Consider the following 24,066-nt stretch of genomic DNA (forward strand, 5'->3'; position numbering starts at 1 on the left):
TAACCTCATTGGACACAGTGAATTCTCAACAACGCAATTAAGAAAAGAAAAAGAATAACCTGATATATATATATATATATATATATATATATATATATATATATATATATATATATATATATATATATATCGTGTGTGATTTTATTTTATGCTTATCAATGCATTTACAGAAGCTACAGTGCGCACTGACCGCAACATATGAAAAGGTTAAAGCGGCCTTGCACAACATTTCTGAGTTATAATGATATACTCTCACGGTTAGCGCACGACGCAACAATGTTTAGCATCCGTCCAGTACGCCCGAAAATACAGCAATTTGTCGCGCGCTTCGAGGTCTTCCTTCCTCTCTTTTCGTTGCAGCGCGTGCTCTGAAAGCTACGAAGGTACGCAGGTATAGGAAGGCGACAAGGGCACAAGAAGATGCGTCTCTACGTGAGCGCACGTAATGACATCAAGCACTACCTTTTTCCTTCGAACACATGGCTTACTTTTAGTGTGATCTCGAGTGCGTGCGTGAGTACGTGGTGGGTAAATCATGGCGGCCGCGGTAACTGCACAGCCATCGATGTCACATCAGCCAACGGTGGTAGACGCAGATATATGGCACAGTAACTTGATGACAAGGCCTCATTTTCAGTGAGAAAAAAAGTGATTCCTGGATGACTTTGATAAATACTTTTAATTTGCCGAGAAGCAAGCTATGATATTTGGCTTGCATGTACTCGGAAGCCTATAGACTACCGATCAGCAGCATTTGCTGACCATCCTCTAAAGTGTTGTATAAGGTCCCTTTAAGTCGTGAGTTATGGTCAGTGTTGCGTATTTTACGATCAACCGGCGAAGAATAAGCGCGTGCCACTCGAAAATGACTGAGGAAGTGTTAAGCAGTACGTGTGACGTGCAGGCGCACGTGTGCATGTTGCCTTGCGCTATCATTCGAAGCGCGGCTTCGAAGAAAAGCCACGAACTTTTTCATTTCAAACTGGGATAATTTCGGCACCCTGCAAGGGGTCAAAGGGACATCAAAGAGAAACAATGACTTGGTTTAGATTGGCAAACTGAACTTGGAGAACTACAATTTTATATGTTTCAATATTAAAAACTCCCTATCAGCGGAGAAAATCAAGGTTCAAAATAGATTTTTTTAAGGTTCACGCCGTAATCACCACGCTTGACGTCAAATATTTCAAAATGTATCTTCTATATTTTCGCTGCGCCCCACCGCGGTGGTCTAGTGGCTAAGGTACTCGGCTGCTGACCCGCAGGGTGCGGGTTCGTATCCCGGCTGCGGCGGCTGCATTTCCGATGGAGGCGGAAATGTTGTAGGCCCGTGTGCTCAGATTTGGGTGCACGTTAAAGAACCCCAGGTGGTCTAAATTTGCGGAGCCCTCCACTACGGCGTCTCTCATAATCATGTAGTGGTTTTGGGACGTTAAACCCCACATATCAATCAATCATATTTTCGCTGCATCGGCTCAATTAAATTTTCTGAAACTTCGTATGTTAAGTCTATGGCACTCACAGATGACAATGTGCTTATTTTTTATTCATTAGAAGCTACGTAGGACACAGTACATGCCTTCCAAATCGACGATGTCGAGTTGTTTGGTTCGGGAATCTCAAGGTGGCGCCTCTACGCTCATTTTCTCGTCACGCGTTTTCTCGCTTACCACCAAGCGCCATCTCGCGGTGAAATTGTACTTCACCAATGCACGGAAAAATTGTTTTTCTCTTAAGTGTCGATTTAATACTTTGTAGACAGGCTTGCTATTGTATCATCTCCTCCCTATGCTTGTTTGTTTGCAATGTTTGAAACTGGTGAGAGGCCCTTTAAGTAACATCGAATCAACACGAGTTCTCTGTTGATGGTTTGCGGAGTCGTTATAGCATCAACATTTTATTTATTGGTTTTCAGTCGAGAAGACACAACTGATTTTTTTTGCTGGCTACTCGAATACATACAAGTGATGGGTGACGCAAATTTGTATAGCATTGGGCTAACTTATCGCATTGCAACATCAATGCGCAGTCGAACCAACAAGAAATCACGTGTTATCGAGCATACAAAAAATAATAATAAAGTGCTCACCACGTTACTTCTTTCAGTGGCACTTTTACTTCTTGTTTCGTTGGTGCGCATGCACGCGCAGAGGCCCGCGACGTGTGTTCCCCGCTGGGCAGCAAGCGCTGGTCGCTCCAGATCGACGGTGACGGCCGCGACGGCGAACGGAGCGGACGTTTCGCGCTGCACCTGCAGGCGGCCCGGTCGCAGGAGACGACGGTGGTGCGAAGCCCGGTGCCCTACGTGCCAGGACGATGGCACCACGTGGCTGTCTCCTTCGATGGAACTCACACGAGACTGTTTGTCAATGGCGCACAGGCACGTATCCGTAAAGATGGTGTTGATTGCCGCCTCCAGTGCACCTGCAATGTGTCGCGTTGCTTAGCTCGAGGTCACTGCTTCGATTTCCCGCCATGGCACGGTGGTCGCATTTCGATGAGGACGCAATGTAAAGAACGCCCATGTGCTTGGATTGAGGTGTGCATTAAAGAACCCAAGATGGTCCAAGTTGAATTAAAGCTTGGCGTGCCTCACAATCGTATCGGTGTTTTAATTGGCACGTAAAACTCCCGCAATAATGGTGTTCGGCTCTCTTTTCCGGGTGAGTGCACCAATCTCTTTTAAATGCGAAGCATTCCTCAGCGAAATTCGATGACTTTGACTCTATCTATCTATCTATCTATCTATCTATCTATCTATCTATCTATCTATCTATCTATCTATCTATCTATCTATCTATCTATCTATCTATCTATCTATCTATCTATCTATCTATCGAGCCGCCATGACTTTTACCTTTCCTGGCCGTTTCGGTAATGGTATCTATACAAAAATTAGTATGGCATAACATGATTGTATGACGAGTGTAAGTGACTAGTCATGCCATGTATGTCATGAATCTTATGATTTACATGTCTTGGTCTTGCTGCTCTTGCGGTGGTTTCGCTCACATGACATATTGCAAAACAGGTATGGTATAACATGACTGCATGACGAACGTAAGTGACAGGCTTTAACATGGAAATCATGACAAGCACGTCATGTAAGTCATGACTTCATGCTATGCTCATAGCATGCTCGCGGTCCTTTCACTAGCTTCACACATACCAAACTTGCTGATACGTGACGTGAATTTATGACGAAGGTATATGACTGGTGCAAAGGGGATAATTATGACATGCGTGTCATATAAGAAAAAACGACGTACTACGCTCAGGATGCGTTCACGGCCGTTTCACTAGCTTCACATATACCAAATACGGTATTACGGGAGGCGAACTGACGACGAAGGTATATGACACGTCTGAACATAATAATCATGAAATGCATATTATGTAAAGCATGACTACATGCTATACTCTCAGTGCGCTCACGGCCATTCCACTATAGCTTCACATATAGCAAATTTGGTGTTAGGTTACATGATGGAATGACGAAGGTATAGGACTGGTACAATTATGACGATCATGGCATGCGTTTCGTATAGGAGCATGACTGCATACCAGCCTCATAATGCGCTCGTGGCCGTTTCGCTAGCTTCACGTTTACTATATTTATTATTAAGTGACGTGAATAGAAGACGAATCCAAAAGACGCGTAAGAACATGATAACATGACATGCGTGTCATGTAAAACATGAATTCATGCTAGGCTCTTAACATGCTCACGGCCGTTTCGCTAGCTTCACATATACTTAATTTATAATTACCTGATGTGAACGAACGACAAACGCAAATGCCAGGCGGAAAGATGATAATCATGACATGGAAGTGATGTACGGCATAATTTACATAGCACGCTGATGGGGCACTTGCAGGTGGTTCGCTAGCTTGATATACACCTTAGTAGGCATCGAGTGACGTCACGATTGCGAAAATGAATCTATCGGTGTTAACATGAATCTAACAGGTCTTAACATGCGAATCCTGACATGGAACTTTAGTGGTGCCATCCTTACGCGACTATAAACACCATACTTGCATCTTTTCTAGATACGTGAGTGCGCATTGCATTTGCACTTGTGTTTAGTGTGTACTACATCCGTCCGCCTCGTAATGCTGTACAGATTTTAAAGTGACATATCAACCTTCTTAATTCTTGCTTGGCATATCTTGGATTCCCATTGTACGTGGTATCTACCATTTTTGTACTTTGTTTTTATTTTTGCACGGTTAAATAGAAAGCGGGTAAGGATGACTGGAAACTTTCAGATGGGTTTCAATATACAATTCCCAGCTACCTCGCTCAGGCACCCCTTTCTCGGTCTATTAACTTTCAATGGCACGCGCTTAAAATATGTCGCATATTATCAGCGAGAAAGAGGATCAGTCATGCCCAACATTTTTGAATAGGGGCCGCAAAGGCAGAGCTTCTATTGTTGTTCGCACACGTCATGTCTCATAACATCTTGTGTCAATAGAATGCATGCCACTTTCACCTGTTTTTGTTGTCGGGGTGGTTAGTGCGTGCTAAACTGCGCCGAATACCTGTTGAGGCAAATCCTTAATGGAAAACGCCCAAGTTTCAATTCAGAGGACTAAAAAAAAAAGTCGCAATGCTGTCACCTTGTCACGTCGTCATTTTGCAGCGGCCATCCCACACACTGAGCGTCCTTTACAAAATTGTTCGGCTTATGCGATAACGTTGGTGGCAGGAATATTCAATAGCTGGTGCTGCAATATCCAGCCGCCTGCTAAACACTTCACCTTGAATTGTCTTCCTTTACAATTGTGTTCCTTTACATTTACAACGGGAACCTATCGTTTGAGCAAGACAATTAACCCCTGTACCTCACCCTCTTTTTGTCATTGTCCTTTTCTTGCAATCCTTCAGGTTGCTGTGAGTAGCAAGCAGAAGGGCAGCATGTTCCAGAAGTCGGGGTCATCATGTCGCAGTCTGTCGTTGGGCGGGACGCGCAGCCGCCATTACCGAGGCCTCGTGGACCGGCTGCGCTTATGGGGCCGTAGTCTTCACCACACACAGGTGCACCGCGACCTCTGGCATCCGGAAGATGCTCAGGGTGCGCTAATAGTGGACCATTTCGAGTCTCTGGATAAGTGGGAGTGGACCGGCGGAGCAGCTCATCTGGTGCAGACCCCTACACCAGGACGCCTCGAGGGCGTCCAGCTAGAGCCGGCTCCTTGTGGGTTCACTGTGTGTGACGACCCTGACATGATTTTAAGCTACCAGACCCACTGGAGCCTGAGGACGCCTAAGAGACTGAGGTACGTGCACCGTGCCTCCTCATCGGCACCATCATTGATATGCTCACATAATGCTTTCGGTGATCAGAATTGTTGCGCAATTCAATAGATGAACACAGAAAAACAACAGGGTAAACGGAAAAGGCACAAACTATGAACTGGTAGTTAGCGCAATAATTCGTAGTTTGCACTTTTTCCGTTTACTCTGTCCTTTTCCACTGTTCATTCGTTCGATTGTGCGACAACTCTCACAGCAGTTACGCACCAAGTCGCCCAACAACAAGCTCTTCTAAAGCCTTTAGGCCTTAGCGTTTGCGTCTCGGTGTCTGTTTTATGTACTTCCTGCAATTATTTCCTGGTGGACTTCAGCTCTTTTGATCAGGAGTGCACATGTTTCTAATGAAAACTATTGAATGTACACAGCAATTCTTGCGGGAAACGAACCTTTTTGATACACCGAGATACATGAAATAAGTTTACCTTGAGGTAAAACGAACCATGAAGTATGATACTGTTCTCGTAAATTTTGCGCGGAATGCGCAAAAAAGACACCACGTTAAAGCAACTTTTTTTTTCACTCTGTGGGCTATGTTATCTAGGAAACATTTCTTTCTCCATTAACCGCTTGCTGATAAAAAAAGGGGGGGCGGGGGGTGTTTGAGGTGTCTGAGATAGCAATTGCAAGTTTATTTTAGGAAGGAGCTGTGTATCACTCTAAACAAGTTGTATGGTTAAATGGCGTGAGTTGTAAATGGGAACGATTTGTACGATATTCTTTCTCATCTATTGGCATCTCTTACAAAATCCAAAGAAAGCGCTTTTTATGTCTGTTACCACTCTGTGCTGGGCCAGAGTGCTAATGTCTACCATAGGTAACTCCTAAGCGCGGTAGTTTGTTTGCCAGAGATTTTGGCATTTTTGATTTACAAGAAAAAATACGCCAATTAAACTCAGCGCGAAAATATTCAGTATCTCAGTTTAACCCCTACTTGGCGTCATTGATGTCCTGCAGCAAAACAGAATATGTGAAATGCCCAAGCCTTGTCCTTTGGCCGTCGGATTTTGTGTTTCAGGTACAGGGTGGTCAATGTCAAGAATTCTGACGGATCTAATCCCACCGTATCTGAAGAGCAAATTCAGCGGCAGCATGCAGCTCTAAACAGAGCCTTTGAGCCATACAACATAAGTTGGGAATTAACACAGGTGAGCGTGTCATTCTTTGGTCAAAGTGTGTACATTGTTACGTTGTGGGTAACGGTCGGTATAACAAGGTCTTGAACAGTTTGTTTTTTGGCTTACGAAGGACACAGTTTAATTTTGTGTGTGGATTTTTGTGAGAAACACTCCGAATCACTCGCAACAACTTCTACATGTTGCAAGCTTGGTTTATAGCGATGCAGATGTACACCCACCAGCAAAAGTTTACGGGGCGTGGGCTTCACTGCAAATGTAAATTTATGCTTTGTTTGTGAACGAAAATAGAGAATATTAAGTTTGCTCCGTATTCGGGACCACAGCACAGAAAAAAATTTCGCTCCTGTATATTTTTTCTAGAGGCTATAATTGTGTCTTAATTTAACAGAAAGTGGTCTAGTAGATTCTGCTTAACAGAATAAATAAACAAAAACTTCCACCAGCTGTACAAACTGACATCTCACTCACAGCTTATGGCATTTTTTCGCAACGTTAACATGTAGCGGGTGAGGCACCAATAGGTAAACAATTTCGCAATATCAACACTTACATATAATTTCATTTTTATATTACAAGGAGCCTTTCGGCACGCAGACAGAGACGCCCTCTTTTAGAGACACTCTCACACCACTACACTCCTAAAGTAAACTCGGGGTTCCCGACTTACACCAACGCGAGACCCGTTTCTGTCACACATCCAGCGCTACACATGTTTGCAGGCGTCAGTGCTGAACAGCTCCTTACGACGAAGGCAGGTAACCCTAGGGTGCCCATCTTACAATCTGGGCGATGGCATCTGCAACCCAGATTGTCAACTTGTGGCCGGCGACGGGGGTGACTGCGACCCGCCCTTGGAGTCATGCGACCCTGCCATGGTAGGCGATGGCACTTGCCACAAGGCGTGCAATCAGGCTGTCAACAGCTGGGACGGCGGAGACTGCTGCCTCTCGAGCGAGAACAACGGCAACTGCTTGGACCCGGCATCTCCTAATCGGTGAGCAGCAGCTGTTCAATTCAGAGCAGCATACATTCAGGAAGGTCGTATACAGTGAAACCTCGTTGTGTACGCTCAAACGAATCTCGGGGTGATCCAAATTTTTCTTTGGTCCAGGCCAAGGCTTATTAGCCGGCATTGTATAATGAAGCATGGTTGTTGCGAATCAATTTTCATCCCGCGACTTTTGATACGAACGTACACGACCGCCGAGGTACGAAGAGGTGCGGTCCGCACGGTCACGAAGACGCGCCGAGCACGGGCGTGCGCGGCAACGCAAGCGTGGGCCTGCGCGCCGCACCGCAAAACCGTCAGAACGATGGTGTAAAAACAACTTGCGGTTAGTATAAACCTTCAGAGACGCGTCACGACCTTCGAGATTGCGCGAATCTGTGAGGCTCTAATGTGCCTTCGTGTGCCTTCGTGTGCCTTCACGCTTAGATTATAGCGGGCATTGACGCCATCTTTTTTTTTTTGCCAAGAAATTGTTTTATGCTGGTGTCCACCATGACGTTCATGACGGGCTTCCGTCTCAGAAATACGTCAGCAAAATAAACACAACCAGAAGGAAAAGAAAATGTAAGAAAAAATTTTCGGTTCTGGGAGTCAAACCCACGACCTCTCAGTCCACGAGCAATGGCTAGTTTTTTTTCTAACACGTATAGACGCAGGCTGCTGTTGTTTCACTGTACCTTACACGGAACCTGCCTTGTGCGTCAGGCAGCCTACGAAATGTGGACGAGAACAGCAAGAAGGCGATGACGTTTTTTGCGAAGGAGTCAGGCCTCACAACATCCACATTCGCGACTGTTGAGTTCGTCCTTGTGCAAGCACGGCCGTGATTCTCCCAAAAAACATCTTCAACACCTCCGCATTAACAAAATCATAACATGGGATTAGGGTTCTGAAATTTTGTGCCCTTGAAACATGGTGTCGAAGCGCTTCTTTTGTTACTTGCACCGTAGTTCTTAAGTGTGATGCAAAAAAAGCATACTAAAGTTTGAAAGGGGCAACTGCTGTCGCGGGTCACAACGCACCGGGTTTATTAGTTAAACACGCGCGTACGGGCCGCATATTTATGATTGCTCGTATGATTGCTGACATCTAAAAACTTGTCTGACAATCATTCAGAGTTCTTGCCGACGTTGGTTGGGCCCTCTAAAACAACAAATGAAAATGTACGCCAGCTTTATTTTGCCACAAGCTAATTTTCCATGCTTTCTGGTAATACCAATTTCAGATGATCCAAATGTTTTGTGGTCCTGTGAAATTTGTATCACCGAGATTTCATTATACTTGTACAGCGTTAATTCAAGAAATCCGTGAATTACTTTTTTTTTACTTTCCGAATATATAGCCTGCAATTCGTGTGCCCTGCCTGTCTACTTTCATCAAAAGAGAGAGATAAAATAAAAGAATGGCACTGACGTTAATTAAACTACGTGAAGTCTACTACCCTTCGCATGGGGAGTAGAAAGAGGGGTTAAAAGGGAGAGAAATACACATGCGATAAAAATCAATAGTTAAGAAAGCGGCGATTGACAACCACTTCTTTGTAGCGTAATCTTTCCTCCGCCACCTATTGTGCAATCTGAATAGTACCGCAGCATAACAAATTTCGGTCAGTTCTTTTTCTTTTTTGCCTGAAAGAACAGGCGTCCGCCTGGTTAATAGCGCCTATTACTAAGTCCATAGCACTTTCGTTATGCTGTCATCCTTCTGAAACACAATAACGGAACTCCCCTTATCTGTTCGCGCCCCGCTGTGAGCAGACGCTACGCGGCCCTTGTCAACACGTTTTCGCATGCTCAAAGGACTCGACCTCGTGTGCGACACCCCTCAATTTGTAATAGGCGTTAGCTGCTATCAGGTATGCGTAGCCAGGAAAGCAATGAAGAGATATAATACGAGTTCTTTTAACAAATAGTCACTCCACTCTAAGTTACGAGCCCTTTGACACTTTCTTTCCGTTTCGTCACGTTGCTGAAGTTTTGCGGAAACATTCACATGGGCAGCTTACACGTTGTGGCAGCTGTATGTAACTATTTGTTTTGCTGCTACTGCTTCTGCGGCTGTTGTTGTTGTTGTAATGGTTGAAAGGTAGTCTCGGTTCTTCGAATGCTATAAATAAGGAGTTTTAAAGAAAACCATTGCGTCCTTTATTATTTTCTGTATAAATTAGGTCAAGCAGTATCTGACCCGGATGTAACAAATACTCCCGCGTTATTTACGGGCAAGGTTGATAATAATAAAGAAGCTTATTTTATCCACAGACCTCATTAGCCGTTAGCTATATACATGTCTAGATCGGTTATGTTTCATGGTGAAGTTGAGGCACAAGAATATCACGGGAGTGTGCGAGCAACGGCAGTCTTGTCATAAAATAAAGAAGTGCAAATATGACCTGACCACGTGCACTTCGCCTTCACTTCGTCTCTGCGGTATCCGCATGAGAGAACAAACACAATGTGAAATTCAGCGGCGTTCACGTGTCCTGTGAAATAACCACACCAGATGGCTTTTGTATTCCAGTCGTTTTGGCGAATGCATGAAAAATATTTTAAGATGTTTTCTTTTTGCTTATTTTGTTTGTGAATGAAGTGCTACCTTTAAGCTTTTCCTCTTTACCTATGAAGGGGTGTCCGATAACCTTGGAGCAACAGTTATTTGCTATTGCCTGTGCAGTTGTCTCTGCTGTTATTGTTGCTACATGTACTGTATACGTGTTTCTGTCTTGTACTAAGTAAAGCTTTTGTCCTATTTTTCTTTTTTTCAGTAAATGGGTTTATCTGTTTTCTCGCAGGTCGTACATCGACGTGAAGGAGTACAAAGAATTACTTGGCCTGAACAACACTATGCATATAAACATTCTATTCGCACACTGGACGGACAAAGACATTATTGGCATCGCTACCTTTCCTTGGGACAAGGATGTGTTTGCAGTGATAGGTAAGTCTACTTTTCCTATGTCTCTCTTTTTTTTAGTCTTTTGTATAAACTATTTCACCCGACTGCATGAAGAGTTTTTGCTCGTAAGCACTGTTGGCCAATGGCCTGTTTCCCAGGCTAACAATAAAACAGCATCAGGATTTTTTTGAATATTGTTTCACGAATAGGTCTGGCGTCAGAGTTTGTCTCCTAACGTGGGGCGCCTGGATAAAAATTTGTTAGGCAGCATCGTGTTCGCAACAAATTTGATTGAGTTATTACTTTCAACAAAAAAACAATCCCCGTATGAGTTGCCATTGTGGTGTTTTTAGAACCCCGAGCGTTATTCATGCGTGCCTTGCATGTCACCAATATCAGTGATGTATTGCGGCAGAAAAAAAAAAGAAAGAAACACTGTCTGTGCGCTTCGCGTAACTTTTTTGTCCCGTCCAGATGCGTTGTTTCTCGCTCAGATGTGTACAGGACGGTGAATAAGCGTGGAAGAGCAGGGCTGGCCACACACTGACAGTGAGGGTTGCAAATCTAGCAACAAACTCGTGGTTGTAACTCGTGGAACGAGTCGGAAGCTTTGTGCACCACCTTGCGGTAACCTAAATAGGTGGACGGGGAGTGATTGGTACAACGCAGGGCGAGCACCTGGGTCTGTATTTTCAAGACTCGTTTACGCTAGCCTTGTTTTTAGGCGGACCTTCCAGCCATTTGTGAAGCTGTAGATATTATGAGCGAAGGTGGCTGGCTAATGCCGAATACCAGTTAATCGCACAAACTCTCGGAATTCCACTCCTGAGCTGCTATCGTAGCCCTAGAAAAAATTTCGCAAGTGGTATTATATTTTAAGAGTTATTGCTGGTAGTTCTTATGAGTCTATTGTCATTGAAGCCGCTCGTTTGAAGATGACATAAAAACAGGAAGAGGTGAAAATCACGGATAAAATTTTAAAACAGGTTTATTCTGATAGCCGCTGCTCTACAAACCAAATTTTTCTAAGTTGTCATGTTGTTATTCTCTATCTTTTTTTCTTTACCTAAGAGTTTGTTAAGAGCACGAAAACAGCAAGAAGTTCAAAAAAAATCCCCAAGTTAGTTGATGAAAGCTTGTTTTATTCTTTATTAAGTATGTTAAGGGCACACAAACCTAAAGGAGCACTGACATCAAATTTAAAAAGCGAGATGAGCCCTTCCTGTGATTGCTCAGTGTGCGTAGGTCGTGTTGACCAAATTTGAATAAAATTCGTCGCGTGGAAGTTATTTTATTTTGACGGCAAACAGCGTACGTGAGTTTATTGAAGATGGAGCGCCCTGCGACTTCGACACTAGTGCTACATTTCGGTGTGATACATTCTATACATATATCTTGAGTGACGATGCGCTACAGTATACCGATGACGACTACGATTCGAGTGTTTTTGTCGTGGCACCAACTGACGCCAAAGCCTGGAAACGCACTCACTCGTCACGTCTGATCTTCGTCGCACCGCATTGAATAATTTCGGGAAATTACCAAGATGCAAACCATCTTAGAAAAAACGGCGAAATAAAAGAGCACGATTCAACATGTGCTTCTCAGTCAGTATGTCGGGGAACCATTGTGATTTGCTAGTGAGTTGCAGTCGTCTCGTGTGAAGCGCAGAAAAAGCGCAATGAGTGTGTCTTTTCACAACAAGTATGTGTTACACGCCAACACGACCACGAGCTATCAAAGTGGAATAGCTTATAGACAGATATCATCGCTAACAAGTAACACGCAGGTATTGTTCAATTTTAGTTCATCTGTACACTTATTTGCGTTTGTGTAATACCGGGTTACGGCCACCGCAACCGCGAGAGGCTGGATAGGTGGCGCAAAGATCTAGAGTGGATCTTGAGGCGCAAAGAAGAACCTGGGAAGAAGGTAACGTATTCTATTTCTCAGCTGATTCTCACGAAGAAATGAACGTACACTGGAAATGAAAAAAAACACAACAACAGGAAAGCGGCTAGACAATAGTTGGTAGCCCAACCACTTTTCTCTGTTCTCAGTACGTTATTTTTTATGTTTTGGCACGGATATATTTTCTTGCTGCAAATCGCTAACAGCAACCTCTGGTATTAAAAAAAGGATAGGTTGGTCTGTGAATACGGGCATACGGGCCAAAGAGGTTAGTAAGGGACATGCGATGTATGTGCCTTACCAAACTGACAAAAAATGCAGGTGGCATCGTAGTGCAGCCAGAGCAGTTCGGCCGCCCTGGCAGCCTGCACACGCTGGTGCACGAGCTGGGACACGTGCTGGGCCTCTGGCACGTTCACCGTGGAGTGTCCGAAGTGGAATGCCACGACGAGTGCCTCGAAGCCCACGCCTCGCTGCTCACCGGAGACCTGTGCGCTGACACCATGCCCACGCCTCAGAACTATATGTGCCAGGACCCGCCAGCCGTCGCCGCTCGATGCGCGCTTCCTCGCTTCAAGGACACCCCGTTTCATAACTACATGGGCTACGCAGGTAGTGTAGTCCTGCTTTTTACGGTGATCGTACTTATGTGCACACTATAAGGGTTCATCTTTGCTGTCGCCGTCATGTTTCGAACATGTTCGAACATTTGTTCCCAAACGGATGTAACGGTTGCTCATGTTCCGGCTAGAAATACGAAAGACAGGTTTGGCCTTCGTTTTTGAGTAAATAGTAAACATTTTCTACCAAAGAAGAGAGAATATGTTTTTAACAGATATTTAGCGTCTAAATTGCGGCCGATTAGTGTGCCTTTAGAATCCGCGGTGTTCTACTTGTTCCTTAATGAGCCACTCACCAGGCCCCATAACAAATTACAGTTAGACCATGGAAGTTGTTGTGTGCCCGATGAGGGCCATTATACCACAATTTTTTTTTTTTTCAATCGGTTCATCACAAACTGAGAGAACAGTTTTTTTTTAAGCAGCGCGATACAAGGATGAGAGGAGACGAGCATGAAACCCTTGCCACTCTCCCGCTTAGCCTTCGCAAGGCAAATCTCTTCCCTACCCTCTACAGGCACTGCGCCGGACTCCCGACTGGGCTGCAGAACTTAGGGGCCTTTGTCCTCTTCTAACCGCTACCACCACCACCACCCTCTCCGGCATCCACCCAAGAGGTCACGTGCGCATGATGTGCTCGAACAAGTCCCACCCCCGAGCACGCGAGTGGCATTGCTTTGTTGTCTAGCGTTATTTTGTGTCTACTGCCTGTTTCTGTAGGATGGTTTGGAAGCGCTGGCTTCAGACGTGGTAGAATAGATTAGCACAATGAATGCGCGAACACGTAGGAGTGTTACTTTCGCTTCCCCGGCTGTCATCTTCTCGATGCGCTGAGCGCGGGGACACAAACGCCTGCGAAACGCCGGCTTATTACTCCCTGCATCTCGTTGCAATTCACGGGAGAAAATTGGGAAAAAAGACGCGCACATTCCCTTATTGCGTCTCACTAATTATCTCAAGTTTTATTATTCTCTGCAAGCAACAAATTACTAAACTACGCATGTCTTGTTTTCGACATGTCACGTGCCACTGCGGGCAACGTCAGAGCACAGCCATCTACGCCGAGGACCAACGTCACTGCATTGCTGTGTACGTAGGGCCACTCATAGGTGCATGTCATATCCTCATATTCTGGGAGCGTGCGCCCGCGAAAGAAATAGCAGCGTTCCTCTTGAAATTTTACCCATTTCTACGGCACTTAGCATTGCAAATTTCGGCGCACGTGATGGTGCACGGCCTATCTACGCATTGCGCTTTTCAGCTCAGAATTATCGAACCTGATGTGGCCCTTTAAGGGAACATCTAAGGGTGTTGTGACACAACATGGTTGATTTAATCCCCAATAGTCTAGCTCCCTATACGATGCCACTCTGAAAAATTGCTGATTTATTCACACACTGCAATAGAATAACCCAAGCTATTTTACAAGTAGCTTAAGAGGGTTTGAAGGCGAGCTTGTTTGTATATATCAATTGAACAAAAAAGCCGTATATGAATTCAGTCTAGGGCCGCTACACGCTTCCTGTTGCGTGAATGTGGTAGGTGCGTACGCTGTACAGCCTTACGTTGATCCGTGGGCCCGGCTACTCACACATCTCGCACGCACTGTTTAAAATATGCACTACAGTGATTTGCATGTATGTACACAACCGGTGCACTAAAAAAGCAAATTGTTTAATAGAATCTATGCATGATGAACAGAAATACTACGAGTGTTCGACTAGTGTTCATATAGTTTGTATCGTCCGCACTTCACCAATAGTTCTTATCGACGAGTCTCGAAAAATAACTATGCTGCTGAATGGGCGAACACAAACGGGCCTCTATTGATGTAGACCATGTTTACTGGCTGGTTCTCGCGGGCGCAGACGACTCGTGCACGAACTCGTTCAGCGCCCAGCAGGCGGCTCGTATGCACTGCTTCGCGGACTTGATGTACAGTGGATGGCAGCGCACGGACCAGGCGTTCCGACCGGGCCAGCCGCCTCTGGCGCCGGCACCCGTGGCTGTGGACGGCCGCAGTGTCACTCTCTCCTGGGCCCCACCGGCAGCCAGTGCGCAGAGGGGCGATTGTGCGGCCTGCGACGACAACCGCTCCCTGGCGCAGTTCGCGTCGCGCGCCGCAGACAACGCCGGTCCCAGGGATTCCTGGGAAGTTCAGCAAGCCACTGGTATGTAACCGTATTAATCCCAGCTAATTTAAGATTGCTTGCACTTGCTATTGTATAGCGTTTCTCGATTAGTTTTGTTTTACCTAACGCACTCTAACGTGTAGATAGCACTGAACGAGCCCAGCTGGTTATCGAAGAGGAATAAACAGTGCCGGAACTGGAAATATACAGAAGAGACCACAGAAACCGCGAAGTCAAACAGGTTTAATACCTTGTTTCATTTTCACCTGAAATATACGTGAACGACAAGATTCGCAGACAAGCAAATCGCTGCTGTCCGAAGGCTTGACAGGTAGCGTAATCCACTGTAATGCAAACACACCTAGGGAACAATAACACCACACATTGACACATGCACCATCTTGTTGGTGTACTTGAATAGACTCGCGAGCTTGGTCGCTCGCAGTATCATCCTATGATTGTGTCATTTTGCCAAAGTGATTCACGTTCACATTTTGTTTAGTTTTTTTTACTTTTCTTCAATACCGCAAACCTCGCACACGTCCAAGAAGGGCAGGTAAAAAAAAATGCTCATGCCAAATTAAACAGCTTAGCCATCCATGCCTAGCCACGGGAGAAGAAGGGGGTGCTGCGATGAACCCTCGCCCCTCGCTCGAAGGGGTTTCCCTACGCATGCTTAGGAGAGTTAGATAACGTTTCGGAGTATCAAGTGATTGCTTGTTTCACTTTTTTCACTAACGCGTCCGTCGTCGAGTACTGAGTAATCAGTGTACACGAAACGTAGCAGTGTCCTTCTCAGTACCGCGACAAGTGCGGGCGCCATGGGTAAACTATAGCGCGTGCGTTATTTTACCTACATAAAGGAAGCGATTCGTGATTCGACTAAAGTCCTCTTTGTGAGAGCTTGGGGAGTCGTGCTAGATGCGGTCATTGTAAATAACGTGGTGCCGGTCATATAAAAAATTGCCACCATATCCACGAAGTGAATGATGATGAGTGGGCGAAGCTCCGGAGGTAAACCTGGCAAACCATGAATCCTCCGTACATTTTGCCCACTCGATTTTATTACAACGCTCCCCCTAGCATACGTCGCCGCACTAAATCGAACGATTGCCTTCCATCAATGACACGCGCCATATTGATGTCATCATTCCTATTCTATTGATATATTTGTGGGGTTTAACGTCCCAAAACCACCATATGATTATGAGAGACGCCGTAGTGGAGGGCTCCGGAAATTTCGACCACCTGGGGTTCTTTAACGTGCGCCCAAATCTGAGCACACGGGCCTACAACATTTTCGCCTCCATCGGAAATGCAGCCGCCGCAGTCGGGAATCAAACCCGCGACCTGCGGGTCAGCAGCCGAGTACCTTAGCCACTAGACCACCACGGCGGGGCGCCCTCATTCCTATTCTATAACATCTCGCATCTTTCATCATCAACTACAAGTACCGCCATCTAGTTTATAACATCTTGCATCTTTTCATCATCAGCTTCAAGTACCGCCATCCAGTGAACACTGCAAGAACTAAACGAGAGGTGGCTACATACAGGGGACGCACAGCCCACGCCTTAAGGAGCTTCGCCCCTAATAACGGGTCCCGGCAAGCCGTCGCCTTGGGCAGGCCTGCTCACCGCTCCTGCTCCACGCAGAATTGACATCTGCAGCCGGAGCGCAAACCAGAACGCTCTGGGACGCGAAGGACGACTGCTTGTGTAGCGCCACGCCGCCCTGCATGTCGCCAGATCACGCGCGCTGGAAACGCGCGCCGCCCCGTTTGCGCAATTTGCCGCTGAACGTTGGGCGTGTCATGCGGTTTTTTTTTAACACGGAAGTGTTTCATGCTGACACCCACTATGACTCCCCTGACGTATTTTCGTCACGGATATGACGTTGTAAAATGTATACTCGCAGATTGCAAGGAAAAAAGATACTAGATGAAAGAAAAAACGTTGGGGGCTTCAAACCAGCGATGTCTCACACCTCAGTGTGCTGCGTAAACCACTAGACCACAGAGCGTACGTTGTCGATGGGGTTAACGGCGAACTACTAGTATACAGCGTGTACCATTGGCAATCCTGAGAGCTCAATAAATTCGGCGTGTATTCGTCATCAGCAGCGAGCTAGAGTGAGGGGCGCGCGTTGGGCGCGTGCGCTTTAGAGGCTTGTCCACACGCATCCGTTGTAGCTCGTCAGCACGTGGTTTCTTGACGCGTCGCTGTGCCCTCACCCACATCTAATAGCCGCACACCCTCTCTCTCTATAGGGAGAGGGTGCGGCAGCACGTAAAGGAGCCACGCGCAGACGTGATGCAACGGATAGAAGGCACTGCGCCGTGCTCCCGACCAGGCTGCGGAAATTAGGTGTCTTTTCTCATCTTCTAACCACTACCACCACCAACGGATAAATACGTGTGGTCAGGTCGTCGGCCCGCGCGCTACCATGTGCGCACGCCTACACATGACGGGCTGAGGCGTGGTCGCTCATGCAGACGCGCTTATTTCGGAACCTGGGCGCTTTGTAGCTCTTGTGCTTCCACCTCAAGTTTGGTTTGAAGTTACAGTGGTTAACACCCGCTAGCGCGGCCACGCTTACGAGAGGGGCATGCGGCTCACACACGATGAAGTAAGAATTGTGACAGTTCGTGCGCGCCCTATTTATATGTCGACTTGCGCGCTCGTTTCGAGGGTCTTTCTGTTTGAGCAGCGCGCATCTGATGTTTCTTCGCACTCTTCTAGTGTATAATCATTTTCTGCGTGCTTTTTGCTTCATATGCGCGCTGTAAGATTCGAGCTGCTTGCCGTTCTAAAGGTGGCATTACAGGTTGTTCCTGTAGCATCCGTTCTATCGCCATTGTGCACGGCGAAACAATCCTCAATAAATGCTTAACTATACACGTCTGCGAAGACACGTTTCACTTTCGTGTTATAACGATTATTAAAACGAGGGATCCAGCCACGTTTTTTCTTTCTTTTTAATTTCCTGCTTTATTGTTTAATTCACAGCTAAGGAGGATATTACTCGAGTTGAGTAATGTTCTCCACTTTTTTTATATATTCGAAGCTGGCCGCGGCTAAACCTTGAGCAAAAGAGCCTTGTGTTACGTCACAGCGAATGAGAGCCACCGCAAGCCCGTTTCCTCGTAGGCATACAGGAGAATAGAGAACTTCGCAAAGGCATCGCGAATACGAAAAGAAGAATAAAATCTCTGCAACGTACAGAGCTGACGGTCAACGCCAGTCATTATTTGCCGTGCTTAGGGAAACAGTCAAAGTAAAAATACCAAACATATGTTGCACCTATGCGTACGAGCCCTTCGTAGGATAAGCTATAACAATGTACGGCCCGTTTCAGCAAGCTCCCGTGGTAAGAATGTGTCATGTTTTGAAAAGTGCCTGTATATATGTCGGATGCCACTTGGCATCAAGCGTCTCTAAATATATGACACGGCTTCTTAAACTGCACGCGTTGCGTCAGAATGGCACAGATCTTCTGACTCTGGAAGCATGGATTCAGATTAAAAACAAAAAATCTTTTACCAAAATTTTTAGTATAAGAGAAGATTACTGCCAGTCCTGATGTGATGGACATAAATCCATCCTATTACGACTGGCAGTAATTGGCCCCACAGCCAAGTAGCACGAATGGAAAGCTGGGTGAGTTTTATCTATGGAAGAACGTCTCAAGAGGGCTCTGCAAGTTGTGTTAGTCACGAACGTCAGTCTGACTGGAACAGGAGCGTCTGACAGCAACTTGAGAGTGACAGGAACATCTGAATTGCCATCTGCGAATTACTTGTTAAGCTATTACAATAAAAAAGTTATTATTACTTTAGACTTTTCACAAATTTATCGTATCCCATTTTATAGTTTTATATTGATATACTCCATGAATGACAAATAAATTCGTTTTATTTTATTTGAATTCAAAATTTCCCTCAAATCATATGTTAATATTAACTGCCGCTTTAGTGGCCAATCTCCCGTAGTAAGTACGAGGCACACGTAGAGAATCAAGCAAGCAAGCAACGACAAGAAGAAGAAAAAGAAGAAGAGGAACGCCAATTCCGATGGTTGTCCAGCGTTCGTCGCATGACAGGGCGTATGAGCGAAGAGCGTCCAAGCCGGAATTCCACGTGACTCTGTCTACACTCGAGAACCTCGCACCTTCAAGAGGAACCCTGGCCCCGAAGATATTCAAGAGAAAGTTGTCCCGACCTCCTACGACTACCAGGTCTGCCACAGGCGCTCTTCCGCCAGCCACTTCAATGAGGACGACAACGAAGTGGGCACTCTTCTCTCAGCCACGCTGTTCCACTTCTACCAAGCCGCGGGACGGGGCCGAGCCGCCTTCGACTACCAAGTCTGCCGCAGGCACCCTCATGCCGGCCACTTCTAAGATGACGGAAACAAAGCGGTCCCTCTTCTCTCAGCCACGCTGTTTTTCTTCTATGAAGCCGCAGGTCGAGGTCGAGCCGCCTTCGACTACCAAGTCTGCCACAGGCACCCTGCCATCAGCCACTTCCAAGATGATGACGATGAAGCGGTCCCTCTTCTCTCAGCCACGCTCTTTCCCTTCTACGAAGCCGCGGGATGGGACCGAGCCGCCTTCAATTACCAAGTCTGCCGCAGGCACCTTCTCAACGGCCACTTCCAAAAGGACGACGATGAAGCGGTCTCTGTTCTCTCCGCCACACTGTTCCACTTCTACCAAGGTGCCGCGAGACGGGACTATCAACGAGGTGACCTTAACGACTTCTGTGTCGTGTGTGATGAAGAAACCACCACGCATGGACCCCGTCTCAGCCGACAAGCTTGTGGTGTCGGCACTCCACACAAAGGTAACAGCGCCGAAGCAGCGTACTGTGCCCACTGACTCCTCAAACATCAGACTAAGGACTGAATCGGCGATAGCTTCTCGTGTTCATTCACTGAACGTACAGCAGATTAAGCCGCAGGGGACTGTTGGACAGGCAACTCCAGCCCTGCCTTCGCTGATGCAGCATCAGTGACAACAGCCCCACCAACGAAACTTCTCGCCCACTTCACGGTGTGGTGACGAAACGTGCAGTCGCCGTCATGACCAGGTCCAGGCATGCCAGCGCTGGCAAAGCTAAGACAGCACTGAAATCAAAGAACAAGACGGAAGTTCGCACCGACAGCGTGATGCGGTAATTTAACTCCAGCTGGCATCTTCGTTTTCAGGTTTCACGATTTCCATACTTCCTATGCGTGCTTCACCGCATTCCGCTGATGTTTACTTGTCTTTTCATCTGTAGAGATTCGTACGTTCAAATAGTTTTGTCGTTTCTGTAATCTTTTTTTCTCGATTATTTAAAGAACGCATGCATTTGCAGCCGTAAAAAATACCTTTGCCTCCAGCTCCATTTATTCTTCCTAATGTCACTGAGAGTGTTGATGAGTCCCGTGAGCGCTTTTATGCACATGCATTATTGTCATTTTAAAGCGACAGCGTTAGAGAGCTTCTTTCGCATAAATTTCGGTGTCGGTGTCGGTGACAGCGTTATTGGTTGTGAGCGAAAAATTGTGAAAATGCAAATAAATGATTTAGGGGTTTGATGAGGGTCGAAGCCTGGCCACCTGCGTGACAAGGGTAAGTTCTACCACAAAGCCACAATATTTCATGAAACTGCTGCGTAAGAACCTGCATGAATGTCATCTAGGCTGTGGAGTGTGTTTAACGCATTTTATAATGCTTAGTAGAAGCGTAGAATCACGCCAGATCTTAAAACATGTCTATTGTGCAATGAGGAGGTGTTTCGAAAGCCTAATCTTTACAAAGCTCTCAGACATATTTATTCGTCATCAGTAGCAGAAGCATCAACAAAATGAACAACGGCGTAGGTTCGCGTGTTGCCCCTACTTATGGGTAGTGGGCCCTTCGCTGATTCGAAGAAGGAATTACTATGGTTTATAGGTCACTTTACAAGTGTGCTTGTAGTACAGGCACTCAGGGGTACTTTGAAACGGCCTATGTTACGTGCATAGTAATTAGTCTCGTTATGGCATGGTTGAGACATACGCTGAGAGCCGAAGAAGGCTTGCGATTCATAAGGTGATGCACATGAGACCCCATTACGCTATCGCAGTCTGTTCTTGAAGAAGACGTTGAAGCGTAGTTTAATTTTGAATGCGGAGCATTTCTTAGTCGTGAGATGTCGCACTTCGGCGTCGGCGGCGTCGTCCTCACCCCCCCCCCCCCCCCCCCCCGTGCATACTCGCGTCTCGTACTGGCCCAGGAAGACACCCGTAAAACTGTCGCTCCAGGAGCCGTTAAGGATAAGACACCACCGGGCGTTCAGCAAACCGAGCATTGCAGTTGGGGGTGCGGACCTCTCCCACGTACTCCTCTCCCTCAAGTGGTGCGTACATAAGCGGTGGAGCGCGCGTTCGGAATTCAGTCAAGGGTTTCTTCACTTGGCTTTCGCTTGACTTGACGCTTCGCTTGACTCCAGTAGATGCGATGGAAACAACAGTACCTTACACCAATAGTGGGGCACAGAGCAACATCAGCGCCCCACCACCCGTTGAAGGCAACACATCTCCTTCATTAGATAAATAGGAATAATAAAGACGAAATAACAATTAAGCATTCTATACCATACGCAATTAGACAACATTCAGGGAAAGGGCAAAAAATAAATTCTACGAAAGAAAGTCATGGTGAGGCGAAATTCGAACCTGCCTAGCCATAATTTAACAAAGACGAGCGTCGTAACTATTTTACTATCCATTTGTTTACTTTCTTACTGGTTTGTTAACATGTCACATGTATCAATAGTGGACATTTCCTGCTATAATATACATCGCTACTAATGCAGCTTATATCGAGGCAGTGAACCAACTTACGAGTAATTACATTATGACTTTTTTTAGGTAGGCCAGAGGCCCTCGAAAGCCAGTCAACAACACAGTCTTGTTTCAGTACATTAATGTATAGAATCATGCCCTCGCCAAAAATCACGTGTACGTGACTAGTCAGGGTCATAGGGAAAAACACCCATTTTAGCGCACCATAGACAATGTAAGGCAAGAAGCATTATTAGATCAAAAGGCAGCCCATCATCTCTATATTTGGTGGAAACCCTATTCCAAGTAAGCGCAAGAGGAGCTCTTCTTCAAGCGTAATTGTAAAGCATCCCAGAAATATACCGCTTCCCAAAAATGCAAAAATACATGATATATCATATCTGGCTTTCTTCAAATAAAACAATCTGAACACCAGGGCATATAAAATCCAGATTATTCTGAAGAACAATTTCTTTAAGTTACATTCGACTATCCATGCATGGTAAAAGATCACATCATTGCCTTCTATATAGTAGAGTTTAGGAAGGGGGTAGGAAACACAAGAGAGGGTCCGAAAGAGAGAAAGAAGGAAGGAAGAGAGTAAAGCATAGCCTTAAAAGAGAAAGACAGAAAGAGCGAGCAAGTGAAATAGCTAGGTAGAGAAGAAAGAACGAGAACAGAAATAAGCGGAGAAAAAAAGACTGGCTAACTATGGACACAATATAGAATAGCGATGCGTGGGAAAAAGAAACTGAGAGGGAGGTTGAAAGCCTAGCCAAGCCAGGGCTGGCTAGGTGCCAGCCAGCTCTACCGGGTCCCAGTCGTGCGTAAATTAATGAAATTTGGCCTAAGATTTATTTTTTTTATTTAGGACGAATAGTATACTTGTGCTACCTGGCACAGGTGATCGTAAACTTTATTAAGACTAAGTAGATAAAAGAACGCTGTTCAAAGAAGATGTCGGTGCCAAGTGTCTTCATTGTGGAATAATAGGTGATTTGGTCAATTAGTTCACACCCATATTTACGGAAAGCTCTCTTCTGCTACAGAAAAGAGCATTATCATACTCGTTGAAGATAACCTGCAGTATTCAATCAGCCGTGCGATGCGTGTACAATTTCGAGTGGTATTAGGCCACTACGTGCTTCTGTAAATGAGTGTGTGCCCACATATTCAGAAGGCAGCCTGTTTATGTAAACATGTAGACTATTTACACAGTCGTGTCTACGCAAGTGCTTAATCACGAGTTTCGGGAAAGCGTGCTTCAATGCAGGAAAAGGCTTTGTGAGGGGCAGCTTGTTATTGTAATTTGGGTGGGGGGGGGGGGGGAGTTCATACTGAGCAGAATAGTATGAATATTGAATAGAACCAACTGAGGTTGCTAAGCACCTACGATAGAACATGGACTCCAAGATATATTGCGACGCATATTTTTATTTATTTATTTAATTATTTATTTATTTACTTATTTATTTATTTGAGAATACCTCACAGGCCCCGTAAGAGGCATAGGGTGAGGGGGTATACAGTACAATTCAATACATGGTAAAGGAAGATTTCCACAGTGTACAATTACAGGACAGTAGAATAAAATAAGTAGAAGAGAGAATAACAGATAACTATATGTGCGAAAAAATTATTTACGCGCGACATAGTAAGTATTGCGTAGGAGTAACATAATACGAAGTACGGGCACAATAAACGTATTAACAGCTACCACACAATTACGTCATTGTAAAAAAAACTAAGAAATGTATGACAGTGGTATGAAGAGACAGACGCCATCAGTTCGAAAAGCGCCCTTACAATAGCTTATCAAAAAGAAGTTTTACTATTAAAAAATCAAGGATAATAAGCCAAGTGTGAGGGAAAATGTTTGTTCAATTGAAGACAAAAAGCGTCATGGTCTCTAAGTGAAGCAATGTTGTCTGGTAAGCTGTTCCAGAGACGAATAGCGCGAGGTAGTGGGGAAAAATTGAATGATTGCGTCGCACCATATAGGCGGGCGTAACTGAGAGTGTTGTGCAATCTTCGCGATGTATAGACTTGATGATTCAAACAGGGTAGTGATAACTCATCAGAGTGAATGACCTTATGGAACAATGACAGCAATGCAATATTACGGCGGGCACTTAACGACGGTAATGATAGTTTACTTTTTATTTGCGTGATACTAGACAGGTTACTGTAGTTGTGAGCAATGAAACGGCTTGCCCTTTTCTGAATAATTT

At 45.5% G+C, this 24,066-nt stretch overlaps 1 protein-coding gene across 3 annotated transcripts in view; it reads left to right on the top strand.

Annotated features, from left to right (window-relative positions):
- Nucleotides 1–24,066, top strand: part of LOC119161130 (pappalysin-1) — an 88,900-nt gene that overhangs the window by 38,297 nt on the left and 26,537 nt on the right. For all 3 annotated transcript variants that reach the window (XM_037413478.2, XM_037413477.2, XM_075879865.1), the window contains exons 3-9: nt 2,151–2,380; nt 4,895–5,286; nt 6,339–6,468; nt 7,179–7,453; nt 10,257–10,402; nt 12,593–12,883; nt 14,760–15,062. In XM_037413478.2, coding sequence (XP_037269375.2) covers nt 2,151–2,380; nt 4,895–5,286; nt 6,339–6,468; nt 7,179–7,453; nt 10,257–10,402; nt 12,593–12,883; nt 14,760–15,062 — 1,767 coding nt within the window. The remainder of the gene's footprint in view (nt 1–2,150; nt 2,381–4,894; nt 5,287–6,338; nt 6,469–7,178; nt 7,454–10,256; nt 10,403–12,592; nt 12,884–14,759; nt 15,063–24,066) is intronic.

This window comes from Rhipicephalus microplus, chromosome X (assembly GCF_043290135.1).
Source record: "Rhipicephalus microplus isolate Deutch F79 chromosome X, USDA_Rmic, whole genome shotgun sequence".
Classification (NCBI taxonomy): domain Eukaryota; kingdom Metazoa; phylum Arthropoda; class Arachnida; order Ixodida; family Ixodidae; genus Rhipicephalus; species Rhipicephalus microplus.